This window comes from Lathamus discolor, chromosome 4, assembly GCF_037157495.1.
Source record: "Lathamus discolor isolate bLatDis1 chromosome 4, bLatDis1.hap1, whole genome shotgun sequence".
In the NCBI taxonomy this organism is placed as follows: Eukaryota; Metazoa; Chordata; class Aves; order Psittaciformes; family Psittacidae; genus Lathamus; species Lathamus discolor.
This window is the reverse complement of record NC_088887.1, coordinates 98,917,147-98,931,551: the sequence shown is the minus strand read 5'-3', so window position 1 is coordinate 98,931,551 and position 14,405 is coordinate 98,917,147. Positions and strand designations below refer to the sequence as shown.

Genomic DNA, 14,405 nt, shown 5'->3' with positions numbered 1-14,405 from the left:
AAAAACTAATGTGAACTGTTGCTCATGGCAATTACAGGTTTCTGCCCTGCAGTGAGGCTTCCTGAAGGACAGATGACAAATTTACTCCACGCTGCCATTTTGTAGATTCCTCACAGGAAGTATCTGATAAATCAGGTACTTCGTCATTTGTTCGGAGAATCTTCGAAGTATTGCTGTCAGTAATGCTGCCACATATGACCAGCATACATACAAATCCCATAAGGATGTAGACATGAAAAGGACTTCAGTCAGGTTCAGTTGCATAATATGGTGCAGTGCTTTTTTGTTTTAAGAGAAATTGGGAGCTTTTGTCTGAGCTGTTCCTTTTGGAAGTATTTTTAGAATTACTAAAATTTCACTTCTGTTCTGCAGTCTGAAGTTTTTCATATAAATATATATTTTGACTTTTGTTTAGTATCCTGTTTTCCTCTTTGGAGTTTATTCCCAATGTCTTCATAGAGGACTGTATTAACATGAATTTTTAATTCATGTTAACTCAAATACATCTGCCCCATCTCAATCATTCTAGTTAATCTTGGCTACCCCTGTTCTAGTTCACATTGTTTTTTCTTAAACATGTGTGACCAGAATCATACACAGTATTGCAAAATGCAGCTTCTCAATGCTTTGTACCGTGGAATTAGTATTGTCTTCCCTAAGTGCCCCTCTCTCAACACATCTTACGACATAGCCACAGCTCACTAGTCTGTCTTCTCATTTGTAAAAACATACTTTTCTTGGCATGAAATACAAATAGAGATAATTAATAGTGATGGGAAGTGTAATGTACAGTCTACCAAAAACTCTTACATGGCTTTATCATGTGATTCACTGTGGAGGTGGGTGATTGTTTCCAGACATAAGGATGAACAGAAGCAATGAACACTTTTTTTCTTTCTCCTCGGTTGCTTGTTAGTCTGTTGAAGGATTAAAAGTGACCAAATGGGACCAATGTGTTACACCTAAGAAACAGGTAAGACAACAACTCTGCCCACAGTTCACTTAGCATAAAATCAGACTCTGGGTATAAGATGCATCCTGATGAGTTTCTTTACATCCGTGCTCCAAACCATATGCTTTTCAGGAGTATTTATCTTAATACTGGATAACCATAATGCTATTTTAGGTGAATTTTGTCTATTACAGTAAGTTAAGCAAACTATAAAGTTTTTTTGTGTTTTGTTATTCAGTGGCTTAAATGTGTACCCAGTAGATTTTCCTATTTAGCAAATGTACCAAAAATCAAAGTAAACATAACATTTAGTTGAAAACACTGAGCCTTAGCAGCTAAAAATTACTGAGAATCAAACTTCCTGGGGAAAAAAATTAGTACAAATGCATGATACATACAAACCAAGTTACTTAAGTTAGGGATTGCTGACAGCTGATTGCAGTAGTGCACTGTAGTTGTTTCATTAGTCCACTTAGAAAGGATGCAGAAGCCCTGACATATGGTGATACTGTTCATGTCCTCATTTCAGTAACTGCTTGTGTATTTACAACAGATAGAATGAATATAACCATTAATCGTATCAAAATATTTATTGCATGACAAACCATTCTACAGTGACCCCTGTTTCCCCATCAGGAGCTAGATGCCTTCTAAAATTTAAAATTGCACTAGATCATCTTAAATAATTGTAATATCTTTTTCATTTTTCCCCCCTTTATTCTTTGAGACAGATGGGCAGGACATCTGTCAACTCTTCCTACAGCCTCTTTGTTGACAGCTGAATGGAATAATTTTCAGTGTACATAAAGTTGCTTTCAAGAAGAAAACCTCCACTTTTGAATAGAAAACAATAAGCTTTCTATAACGATACAGCGGTAAAGGAATTTTCAGTGATATTTGCCATTTCAAAACTGCTTTATAACATTATCTTCTTTATTCACTTCAGAGAAAGAATATGTCCTAAGTAGCATGTAGTTAATACTTCACATTCTAAGCAGGAGGCTTGCAGTAATTAAGCAGCATCCTTACACCTCGTGTCACTCTGTCTGCTTCTTAGGAAAAAGAGCCATCTCTGAGCTCTAAACCATTCAAGCTCATTTATTTTAAGAACTGACAAGTCACTTCATAATTTTAGACAATTTTAATCTTTAATATTGTGCTTACGTTTTATTCAAAAGAAATTAAAGGTATCTCAGAACATTTTGTACAACAGTTATGTTGGAAACAGACAAAACCTGTGTTTTAAAAGAAACCCAAAGAGAAAAAAATGAGGCAATTAGTGATTTTTTTCTTTTTTTTTAAAGTCATATCCTAAAATGAACTGCTGATGTTCTAGTGAACTACAGCTGGAAAAGAATCAAATCTGGTTACAGATGCTAGAAAAATGAAAATCATTGGTTTTGCACAAATTTTTGTATACCATTTCATTGCCTACGTTCAATCATTTCATCACATCAAATTGAAAATGAACAATTCTGTCAAATCCAGTAGCCATACAGAATTACACCTCCTGTGCTATTTAGCACCTGCAACCCTCTTTAGCCCCAAAGTATGGCTGTCTACTGTAGAGCTACACCCATCAATCAAGATTGGTTTGTGCAATGTTATTTGTGTCAGCCTATTTGTGTTCAGCCTAGCAGAACGCTTTAGGCACCTCTCCAGTTCTAATAGTTCTAATTGAACTATTAAGAGTTTAGTAACCTGATCAGAAATTAAGATCAACCGTAGAGATCTGGAACACTTCTTCAGGTAAATTTTAATGTAACTGAGGCTGCAAACAACTCTGAGGAAAGAGGGTGGCAAGAAGCACAGGGGAATTTTCACCCCCTGCAATAAACCTTTCATCATTAATGTTGACAATGCTTTTCATGTTTGTAGTACTCTTTCAAGTATATACTGCTGTCTGCAGAATGAGGCCATTGTCTGTAGAACATGACTTTTGTTCATGACAGTATCTTAACTGAAGCTACAAGACACGGCTAAGTTTAAAAATTGGTCCAGGATTTATAATTATTTATTTATGTATTTACAATTATAAGGAAAGCAGCATGATACACAAGGAAGTTTTACATAAAAAGCAGGACACTGTCTTATAAAAGTTCTCTTGAGCCTGATGCTGCAACTGTTACCAAGGGAGTATGTTTCTCTGACTTCTGCTGCTCATCCATATAAAGATTAACCAAATAAAACACTCTGAGATTTATATAAAACATTCACTGTTAACCACAACAGCTAGAAATAGCTGCAGAATGAGAGACAATTGTCACATGAAATACGGTCAAAGCACTGAAACATCTGGCAACTTTTTGGCTTTGGAAAGGGTGGTATATTCAGATGGGCAGAGAGAACATGAGGTGTCCTTTTCTCTTTTACACCAAAAAGCAGGTCTTTCATTTTGCTTGTTACATCATGTGCCATTATTTTTTACCCCAGTTGGTGACTTCCCACGTACCCCTTCAGATGATCAAGCTCTTCTGTAAAGGGATTGTAACCTTGCTCTGTTAAACAGAGTAAGGCCCAGAACAGCTCATCTGCTGGAGGAAATTCATCCCACTTAACCCATTCCCAACCTGCAGGGAAAAAATAAAAAAAAAAAGGTAAAAAAAAGCAAAAGCCAGAGAATGAAATAATGTGCACTTGTAACACAGAAAACCAACAATATCCTGGACTGATTCAAAAGGAGTGTGACCAGCAGGTCAAGGGAGGTGGCTCTCCCTCTGCTGTCCTGAGACCCCACCTGCAGTATTGTTTCCAGCTCTGCGGTCCCCAACATAAGAAGTATGTGGACCTGCTGGAGCGAGTATAGAGGAGGGCCATGAAGATATTCAGGGCTGGAGCACCTCTCCTATGGAGACAGGTTGAGAGAGTTTGGCTTGTTCAGCCTGGAGAAGAGAAAGCTCCAGGGAGACTTTAGAGCAGCTTCCAATGACTAAACGGGGCCTACAAATAATCTAGAGAGGGACCTTTTAGAAGGGCATGTAGAGATATGATAAGGAGGAAAGGCTTTAAACTGGCAGAGGGGAGATTTAGAATTTAGCTTAGATGTAAGGAGGAAATTCTTCACTGGTAGAGTGGTGAGGCACTGGAACAGGAGAAGCTGTGGCTGCCCCATCCCTGGCAGTGTCCAAGGCCAGGTTGGATGGGGCTTGGAACAACCTGGTCTAGTGGAAGGTGACCCTGCCCAGGGCAGGGGGGGTTGGAACTGGATGAGCTTTAAGGTCCCTTCCAACCCGAACTATTCTGTGATGTAACGGTTCCGCCTCTGCAAGTCTGGGTAGACTGCACAGAAATTACCAACACGGTTACTTTAAATCCGTTACTTTCCTAAGTCTTGACCCTACCATAAGGGAGCGTTTGCTGAGCTCTGCGGAATAAAGGTGCCTGCAGCCCCCCCCTGCCCTCGGTCGCTCACAGCGGGTGCCCACGCAGGCCAACCGCAGACCGCGCTCCGAGCCGTGCTTTGCTACAACGGGCTCGCCCCCCGGTGCCGCCCCTCACCCTCGCTCTTCTCGGGCTCGCGGTTGCGCGGCTCGGCGCCCGGCTCCGCCTCGCCCTTCATGAGGACTGTGACGTGCTGGTGGCGCGCCGCTGCAGAGCGCGTTGACGGCGGAGGCGGAGCGCACGTTCCGCAGCCGCAGCGCCGCCGCCTCCAGCGTTTACCGGGCCGCGCACTCGGCCAGGCTCTCCCTGCGGGAAAAGAAAGGCCCGGCCCGGCACGGCCCGGCCGCCTACCGGCGGGGCCACGCGGAGCGCGTGCGACGGGAGCTCGGGGCTCCTACCCGAACTCCGGGTGGCCTCCGGGGAGCTCATAGGTGCCGGCTTTTTCTCTTGCCCAGGAGGACGCAGCCGGGCTGCGCGGCGCTGGTGATCACCACCCCCACGCCGACTCCTGGCCTCGGCGGCCGCGCCGGCTCGCCCGTGGTAGCCGTGGGCGCTCGGGAGGCTCCTCCCCGCTCAGGCCCGGCGGGCGGGGCGCGGCTCCGCCAACCGGGCAGCGTCCGGTTCTGGGTGGCCGGTGCCTGGGGAGGGGACGGCGGCGGAGCCGCTGGGGGGAGCCCGCGCCCCGCGGGGCACTGAGGGCCGGGCCTGCCGCGGGGGAGCGAACGATCAGAGCCGGGGCGCTAGGGGGCGCTGTGCCCAGGGAGGCTGCGCTGTGAGCGGAGCAGGGCCCTGCGCCAGGCGGGCTCGTCCTCGGAACGCACGGACCGGCCCCTGAGGTCTGGAAAAGCGTTTGTGCGAATGAGGGGCAGCTAGAGCCGGAGAAGACGCAGCTCAGTTCCTTGGAGGTCAGGGTGCCGCTGGGTCTCTGACTGTGAATGTGTTCCTCTTAAGAAGTGCCCCTTCTTGAGTTAGCCCGCAGTATCTGCGGGTAGAGTCTGGTACCGGGGAGTCCCCTCTGAAACTGTTAAAGAAGCTACAACCCTGGCTAAGCAGAGCTCCAGAGGCAGAATGACAGTTCCTGACTGACAAGAAACCAAATTTCAGCCACCAAATAATCCCTTCGTTTTCACATTTATTTTAATTACACAAATACGTAGAATACAAGGTACAAACTTTCATGTTCCTTGCAACAACTGTAAAGTTTGTCAGACCTTCCCCAGCCTGTTGATCACAATGCAGGTATGAACTATTACTCCTTTGCAGGACTTTCAAATAGAGGTTCTTCTTTTGTAAGATTTTAAAATGTGCATGTACGGCTGTTTTCATTTCCTTATGAAAGCCACGGGGCCAAACTGGCTGAAGATTAATCAGTACTTATTTTGTGGGATTATTTTTCTGCCTGAATGGGCTCAGTGCGGCATCAGACGAGTCCCAGTGTGGGCATGAAGGAAGCAGGAGGCCATGCATGGGCAGGCTGGGAGCAAGGCTGCCCTTTGGTGGTAGTTGGCTGCACTCTTTAGCTGCAGTGTCAGCCCACACCCTGAATTACTGACATCAGTAAATAAACAGAATCTTGGGCAAATTGCCCAACTGATTTTTTTGTAAACCGAGCTTGTTCCTTTATATCTGCCCTGCTGTACAGCTGGAGTACCTTATCTCCAGGTTAAGCATCAGTCAGTTATGTCACTTCTGTATTTACATTTTAAGATGTCAGTGATCCTACGAAAGCCTTATCAAAGGCTTCTCACCCACTAAACTCATTCTGGTTGAATGCATTAAAACACTGTGAGACTGTTTATCCGAACAATGAAAACATTCTGCTTTCTGTGTATGCCATTTTCCGGTACCTTGTACCAAATGGCACCTACAAACGAGTCTGAGGGTGGCCAGTCATTCTACCCATCTTTTTAAATACAAAAATATTTATGACTGTAAATATGCAGTCATTATGCTTGTTAAAATGGTAGCAGTATACAATTTGTTACAAATATATAATCATGTAGAATATAAACCCATTTTTATGAACAACTAACACTTTTCAGTAGGCTAAGGTTTTCCCTTTCTCTCTACCATCCTATTGATCACAAGGATGTGAAGTACACACAGGACTTGAAAATAGGTTTGTTGGGGGTTTTTTGTAAGGAAGATTTTCAAATAATGCTTTTATACAGATGTTTGTATTTAATAGTTTCAGGGTTTTTTCATCTTACTTTTGTGGTCATTAATGTAAAGAATACTTATGAAAATAAAATGAAAATGCATTTTGTTGACTGAATCTCTTCTGTTTCACTTTAGGAATTATTTAGGCATACACTAGGTTTTGCACAGACTATGAACTAAGTATAGGCCAGTATTTATGAGTTTGATAGTGAACAGACACATACTGAAGAAAAGTACTTCTGTGAGGTGAACAGCTAAAGCAGTGTATTCAAACCAGCATGTGTCCAGGCTGCTATGGAAGCAGAGGCATCTACTTTTCAGGCCCAAGGTTACTCATACTGCTGCTGCTATTGAAGTGACTGTGCAGTGAACTGGATGAGTAAACTCATCCAGCTTCAAAAAATGCCCCACTTTTTTTTCATGGATTTGTTTTCTAGGGTGCTGTAGGCAGCACAGGGAGGGGATGGGACAGAATTAGATCAGATTAAACAGCACAAAGCCAAACCTGACTCAGCAAACTGGGAAAAGATCTAATTTATTGGCAGGATGGGTTCCCTGATACCATTTACAGCTCAAGTACGTGAGTGATTGAATTGGCACAAAGGAGGCAGCAAGTAAGAGCATCTGGGAACAAGAGTGACAGGACTAACCATGTTATGAATAGGCCAGATTTATGTCAGATTAAAATGACTATACAGCCATTCCTTAAGAAGAACACAGAGAGAAACAAGACCAGGAAAGAACACAATGTACAAAAGCTGCTTGAAAAGCAACTACACAACCAGAAAACATTCATCTTTCTGAGAATCTCACACGTGGTTCCCTGGCTGTGGAATTTACTGCATATTCACATTTGCTTAGCACAAGTATGAACTGGAAGATATAAGGATTAAGTTTAAATATTTTGCATTGCAAAGCTGTCATGCAGGACAGCAGTGCATGGCATTGAAGTCCTGCTGGCAGGCGGACTGAAACGTGAGTTTGGAAGATGGATTTTCCCTCACTTGCATTCAAGCAGCTGGTTGTTACCCTGAATCCTAATACTGAAAATCTAAAATTTAACATTGTTAACTGTTTCCTCACTTCTATTTTAGCAGAAATATTTCTGTGATACTTATGCTTCCATTAAATCATCAGATCTCTTGCCATAAATCATCTCTTGCTGTAATGTTACTGCTTGATAGAAATTAGTATCAGAAATTAGGCTAATTTAAAGACCACTCATGTCCTTAAAGCCAAGAAAGGATGACAAAGCTTGCAAAATTAGAGAGACCTGGAGCTGTAAAGTCCTTTGGGATCTCCTGGCACATACAGTGCTACAGAAATCTAAGTATGTGTGGATGATTTGTATTTCCTGTGGAGATACCAGCTATAGTTGAAGTTGCTTAGCAGTTTCTGATTCCTTCGGTTTAGTTTTTGCAAATATACTAAAGCATAAATATTAATGCCATAAATTTCCAGCATGTCATCTTTGTGTATCAACTTTTGATGGTAATTTCAGCAAAACCTATTCATTTCTTTCTAGGAGATACATTGGAAGAATATAATTTAGGTTTGAGAAAAAAAGGCCTTTCAGGAGTAAAAAGATGGTCAGTGATCAAAGGATGAAAATATATTCAAATTAGTGTCAGTAAATCCACGTGCCATTTTGTGCACGGAGCTTTTTAAAGGCTTGCTGTTACAACCTGAGTATTTCCCCTCACATGGCATATTCCAGTCCCTTCAGCTTAAATTACCTTCTTACTTTTCCTTAAGATGCTGTCAGATAGAATTGGGAGGTAGTTTTGCCTCACAGCTGAGAAATCAGGACTATCTGCTGTTGTCATGTTCAGTATCAGCAAGGGAGTTAAGTCACCAGAAATGACTGTTCAGTCAAAACCATAGTAAAGTCAAGACACGATCTAATGAGCTGGCATCTGCTGCCTCTGAGGTGCAATGATGGAAAGAGAGGTTATAGTCTCTGCATTTCTGGGTGAAAATCCTGGCCTTTTTTGCCATGGTAGGATGCTGCACCCTCTTCTCTAAGACAGAAGCTCTTGTCCCCTTTCCGTGCTAGGCTGTACTATTGATACTTGACTTCAGTCATGTGCCAGAATCTTTTTTATGATGATGCTTTATGCAGCTGTGGTTCTGCATTGACCAGGTAAATATAGCTAGAGCATCACTCTAGCTATGCCACTTTCAACAGTAGGAAAGGTGGTAATTAGGAAAGGTTGATAAACTACAGCTTTTTCCTATGGGATAGTTGGATGGAGTCTTGGGTGACATTGTTTAGTGCGAGGTGACCTTGCCCATGGCAGGGGGGTTGGAACTACATGATCTTAAGGTCCTTTTCAACCCTAACTATTCTATGATTCTATAATTCTTTGATTCTTTGATTCTGATTCCATGACTGAGACTTTTTTTTCTCCTAAAGCTTGTATGACGTTACACTAAAGATACATATACTAATAAGGGTGCGAAGATTTACACTTGGAAGTGCCAATGCAAATGTTAAGCACACGTTTAATTTTTGGTTGTTTTTTTTTGATATTCAGTCCAAATGTAAAGAGTAGCTGCTTTAGGCAAAACAAGGAGAGAAACCAAATGCAATTTTTTTAGGCTCTATGATTTAGATTGAATCACTAAATTTTCCTGATTCAACAGGAATAAATACCAACATGCTTATAAACTGAGTCTTGCATGAAGTTGGTAGCTGTATCTTCTACTAGGATGTTGTGCAATGAGTGTTTTGGATTTTTTAGAGAAAACAGGCTTATCCAATCAAGTCTGGCCCACTTACAGTAAACCAGACTGTTTTTGCTCTCACATAAATTTGAGAACTCAGATCCTTGCAAGATATGTCTGAGTATTTTATATATTCTTATCAGTACTTGTGTAAAACATCACAGAATAGCTGTCAAGAGTTTCTTGTTCAATAGGTTGTCACGCAATTTGTTAAGCCAAGATGTAAAAATGTATTATCTTTTGATCCCTAAATCCAGGCTTTCCCCCCCTCCCATCTACACATGTGGCAAACAACTCTTGTGATCTTTACATTTTTGACAATTCAACTATTCTGCTTTAGTTTGCCGCCTTATAATTTGAGATTTTTCACTTAATTTCCTTGATATTTGTTCTTTGCAATTGCAAATACACTTTCATACTAATAATTAATATTAATTGTAAAATAATTTTTCCTATCTGTTTATAACAGATTTGAAATTTTGTATGTGTTCATCTGGAATTTCCTTAAGTCTACAAAATGCATTTTCATAGTAATAAAGAAAAATGAAAGATGGGTGAGAAAACAGGTTTTGTTCCAACTCTTTAAAATCCCCAACAAAACACTAATAAGTAATACCTTTAATTTTTAGTACTTGTGTAGGTCCTATGTGGTAGTAATCTTGCACTGATTCTTACCTGCAAATAGACAGTTTAGTTTAGCATGAACAATAAGCTGTTGAACACTAACCCTGAGCTATGTACCTCTGATCTGATTTCCAAAGCTTAGATAGGATTCAGACCTAAAGATGCAGTCAGTGTATTACGATGATAAAGACCAATTTCATAGTTCAGTGCCACAATATTTATCCAAATTTCACTGCAGAAGAAGAAATTAATTTGACCTTCCTGTCTGAACTTCTTGGGAAGTGGAGGAAAAAGAAAGAAGGGTTGATGTGATGGGGTCAGTGGTCAAGTCTCATGTGGCCTGACTTCCTTTCCAGGCTTTGCATCTAAACTTGGTCTCTTCTTTTTCCACGGCTCTCACAGTCAAATAGTATACTGCTAGAAAACTTCTATTTGCGGATAAAAAGTAGGCAAGAGTTCACAGCATCCCCAGTGTGTCATTGGCCTGTCTGTCAGCGTATTTAGTGATTTGATGAAGTGACCAACAATGAAGCTATGGACGATACTGAGTAAAGAAAAATAAAGACTGCTCACTTGTAGCTGAAACACTGGACTTTCCACAAATTATTCTACTTAAGAAAGAGTTGTTTCCAAATGACAGAAGGGAAATACTGAAGAAATTAGCTTACTTTAACTTTGCCTATGCCCTGACCCTACCTTTATTATAAATTTACAGTCTGCATCATCCTGCACAATCCTGGCTTCACAATGAACTCCAAACAATTCTTCATTACATTTTCATATAAGAATTTACAAGACCTATGACATTTTCTACATTACATAGCTTCTTATCATAGAACAGAAAATCCTTGCTTTTAATATTGTACTTCAGAAAGTGCCTAGCTGAGCAAAAACCCCAAATGTTGTTTCCTATAATCTTCACTGACTATCATGAACTCCTGTATTTTTAAATACTGGAATATTCATTTTTATATCAGTGATGGAATTATCATTCATGCCTGGTTCCATTAAGAGTACTGTCTGTCATCAAGATATGCTGTCAACCCAAAAGTGGTCACTGCCTTCACAATGATTCATAGAGGATAATGGTGTGCAAGAGCAATAGGACAAATTACAGCTGTCCTGTGGAGAGTTCTACTGTCTTCATTGGTTGTTAATTATCTCTTTGCTCTGCTGTGTACAGACAAGATTAAGTCATCAGAATGAGTATATGTGAGACAATTCTGTTTTATCTGTAGCGCTACCATTAACAGTTTAAATGACCTTGGACAAGTCATAGCCTGGCAGAGGTGGATTGTACTCCAACTTCTATGAAACTTCCAGGTGTATTTAATCCCAGGGAAGACTGAGACAGAAGAATATAAAAGTGTCCATTTGCTGAGGACAAAAATCCATCTAGGACAGTATCTGGCAGTCCAGAGTGGATGTCTGGATTAGAATAAGCAAGAAATCATGGCAGGGCTTTTCACTACTCCAGCCATCTGTGGCTCAGTGACTTCTTAAGGCAGAGGTGACTTCTGTGTATTTACTAACCCTCTTCTGGTTTCTCTTTTTTAAACCTACAAGATTCTACTCAAGCCTATATAGATTTCCATCATTTGCAGCATGCATGGCAAGGTTCTCCACAGGTTAGCTGTGTGAAGTGTCACTTTTGTAAACAAAATATTTTTCCTCACATTGAATCTTACACTTAACCAACCTTCCACGTAGAGCCTTATCTATGAGCCACAGTCTCTCCAGGGATATACCTTCTGTGGCATGGACTTATCCACGGCCATCACCACTTTGAGGCACACTTGTTCCACACCTGTGGACTCATCCACAGTTCACTGTCCCTTTGACTCAAGTTCACACTGGAGTTCCAGCCAGTTCCGCAGTACAGAAGCAGTGGCGGTGCCATGGCCATCAGCCAGCCCAGGCACATGGCCACTGCTGTTATCAGAATGTTCCCAGGCACAGCACAGTATGATAAGCAGTACAGCAAGCAGCAAAAGCAATAAGCAGCCACAAACAAGCAGTAGTCTATATACAGTATGGCAACTAAGTCCCATGCCAAGCATAGGAGCCTGCCAATTAATAGCTAAACAGCAGTAACGGCTATATATTCGTTCTAGCACATTCCAACCAAATCTGTTGTTATCTCAAACCCTTTGAGCTCCATGCTGGGCGCCAAAAAAGCACTGTCATGCTTTAAACCCAGTTGGCAACTAAGGACCAAGCAACCTCTCTCTAATTTCCCCCCTGTACTGGGATGGGGGAGAGAATCAAAAGGGTAAAACTGAGATAACTCATGGGCTTAGGTTAAGACAGTTTAAGAGGTAAAGCAAAATTCATGCATGCAAGCAAAGAAAACCAAGGAATTCATTCACCGCTTCCCATGGTCAGGCAGGTATTCAGTCATCTCCAGGAAAGCACGGCTCCATCACACATAATGGTTACACGGGAAGACAAACACCTTAATTCCGAATGTCTCCCTGCTTCCTTCTTCTTCTACCAGCTGTATATGATAAGCATGATGCCATATCATACAGCGTATCACTTGGGTCAGTTGGGGTCAGCTGTTCCCGGCTGTGTCCCCTCCCAACTCCTTGTGCACACCCAGCCTACTCACTGGTACTGTAGGGAGAGGAGCAGAAAAGGCCTTGGCTCTGTGTAAGCACTGGTCAGCAATAATGAAAACATCTAGGAAGGATAAAAATAACTGCTACAGGTGAACCCAGGACACTGTGTTCAGGACAGAGCTAAACCACAGCCCCATACCAGCTACTGTGAAGAAAATTAACTCTACCCCAGCCAAAACCAACACACTAGCAAAGAGCCACTGTGTGTACAGAAGAGAGAAACAGCACAAAGTGTAAGTGCCCTTTTTGGCAGAAGGAAGTCTTTTGTCAGCTGTACCAGAAAATTTTGGATGGTCTGTCAAAATGTTGCAGCTGGTTATTGGTTCAGTGACACGAAGTCCTCCCTTGCATGACTGAATGTAAGAGGTACAGAGCTAAGCTAAGCACTGTGCTGAGGGGTAGGGATAACACTACGAAATCAGAAGACCTGAAGCAAAGTAACTGAACCATGGTAACTCTTTTGCAATACTAGCCCAAGGAGAAGCTATGATAGTGCACTTTCAGTTTCAGAACAAAAAAATGCAAACCCTCTGGTTATTGGATAATTCCAGTTACAAAACTCAGGAGAATTACAGCTCCAGCATGTCTTTCCTTCACATCAGATCTAGCTTTGACACACATGATGTACGGAAATAACTGCACTTTTCCTCATTATTGGTAGAGGACAGTTCTCGTTCCGGTTGCCCAGGCCACTACCCTTTTCCTGCTGTGTTTTGTTTTTTTTTTAGAGGAAGAAGCTTTCCTTGTTCATGAGTCACACGGCCTGTTCCCTGGTTTCTGCAGAGACGACTGTCCCCTGCTTGGGTTCATTACCGCTGTGACTCAAGGCCACCGTGTTGAATGTACACATACCAAACTGTGACAGCAGAGACACAGCTTCGAGCTGTGTGAGGCACACGTGGGCTTTGTGTCATGGGGAGAACAGGCTGGTACAGGGGGAGGGAAGGCAGGTCGCCAGTGCATGCCCAGAAATACTGGGTCTTCAGTTCAATTCATAATGGATGTGTCTGAGTTGTTGCGTGAAGACACCCTGAAATAATGATAATTAAAAAAGGAAATAAAAATCTGAGTAAAAATGTTGATATTTTTTCCATTTTGAAGCAGAACTGGGGGGGGGGAGGATGGTGGCAGAAGGGACCCTCTGCTCCCATCTGCCACACACAGTGCCAGCTGAAACTGACGTGGGTGGGACGGCTGTGGGTGAATTACAGACTGGTTTTAGGAGCCCTGTCAGAAAACAACGCTTTTTTAAAACCAACGTCGTTGGAAAACAAGAGATCGGGAAGCCGCTTAACTGCCCGCCCTGCCTCAGTCCGCCCCGGCAGGGGGCGGCACAATCGATCGGGCACGGGCGGGGCCCTCGGAGACCATAGAGTCGCTGCTCTCCTGCGCCGCCGGCGCTTGTCATTGAGGAAGGGGAGTCGCGCCATCGTTTCCTGCTCCACCCCATTCCCTCTGTACCCTCCACCCCATCTCGGTGGTGGCGCATGCGCTTAGGGAGGGGCACCTGAGAGTGAAGGGGCTCAGCCATGGCGGCTTCCATGATCTGCAGGCGGGCGGCGGCTGGGCTGAGGGGCAGCGGTTTCCGCGCCGCGCTGGGCACCGCCACGGCGAAGGTAGCGGCCGCTCGGGAGCGGGGGTGGGACGGAGTGGGCAGGGTCGGGCCCGGCCTAGGCTGCGAAGCGATGGCGGGAGGAGCGGCCGTCTCGTCCCACTGCCGCCGTCCTGTCCTGTCCTGCCCTGCCTCGCCCTGTCGTGGCGGCGGGGCTGGCGCTTGCCTTTGGTGTACGTGCTGTTCCACGCTAGCCGCTGTTTTTGCTTGTGGCAGGTCTTGAGTGCGTGGTCCCCTTTTCCTTCCTTTTCAAACTCCGCCTACCTAACTTGGCTTAGAAATCCCGACGTTGCCATCTCCGCTGTCACCTTACTCGTAGGATGAATAG

General features: G+C 43.2%; 2 protein-coding genes across 2 annotated transcripts in view; one reads left to right on the top strand and one right to left on the bottom strand.

Moving 5' to 3' along the window:
- Positions 1 to 2,088: 2,088 nt before the first annotated feature.
- Positions 2,089 to 13,996, bottom strand: NUDT15 (nudix hydrolase 15). Its single transcript, XM_065677155.1, is given in 6 exon segments — positions 2,089 to 3,522; positions 4,451 to 4,542; positions 4,544 to 4,639; positions 4,732 to 4,773; positions 4,775 to 5,038; positions 13,725 to 13,996. Coding segments are annotated over 6 exon segments (912 nt in total). The 3' UTR covers positions 2,089 to 3,376.
- Positions 13,900 to 14,405, top strand: part of SUCLA2 (succinate-CoA ligase ADP-forming subunit beta) — a 23,815-nt gene continuing 23,309 nt past the window's right edge. The window contains exon 1 of the mRNA XM_065678239.1: positions 13,900 to 14,081. Coding sequence (XP_065534311.1) covers positions 13,995 to 14,081 — 87 coding nt within the window. The 5' untranslated portion in view covers positions 13,900 to 13,994. The remainder of the gene's footprint in view (positions 14,082 to 14,405) is intronic.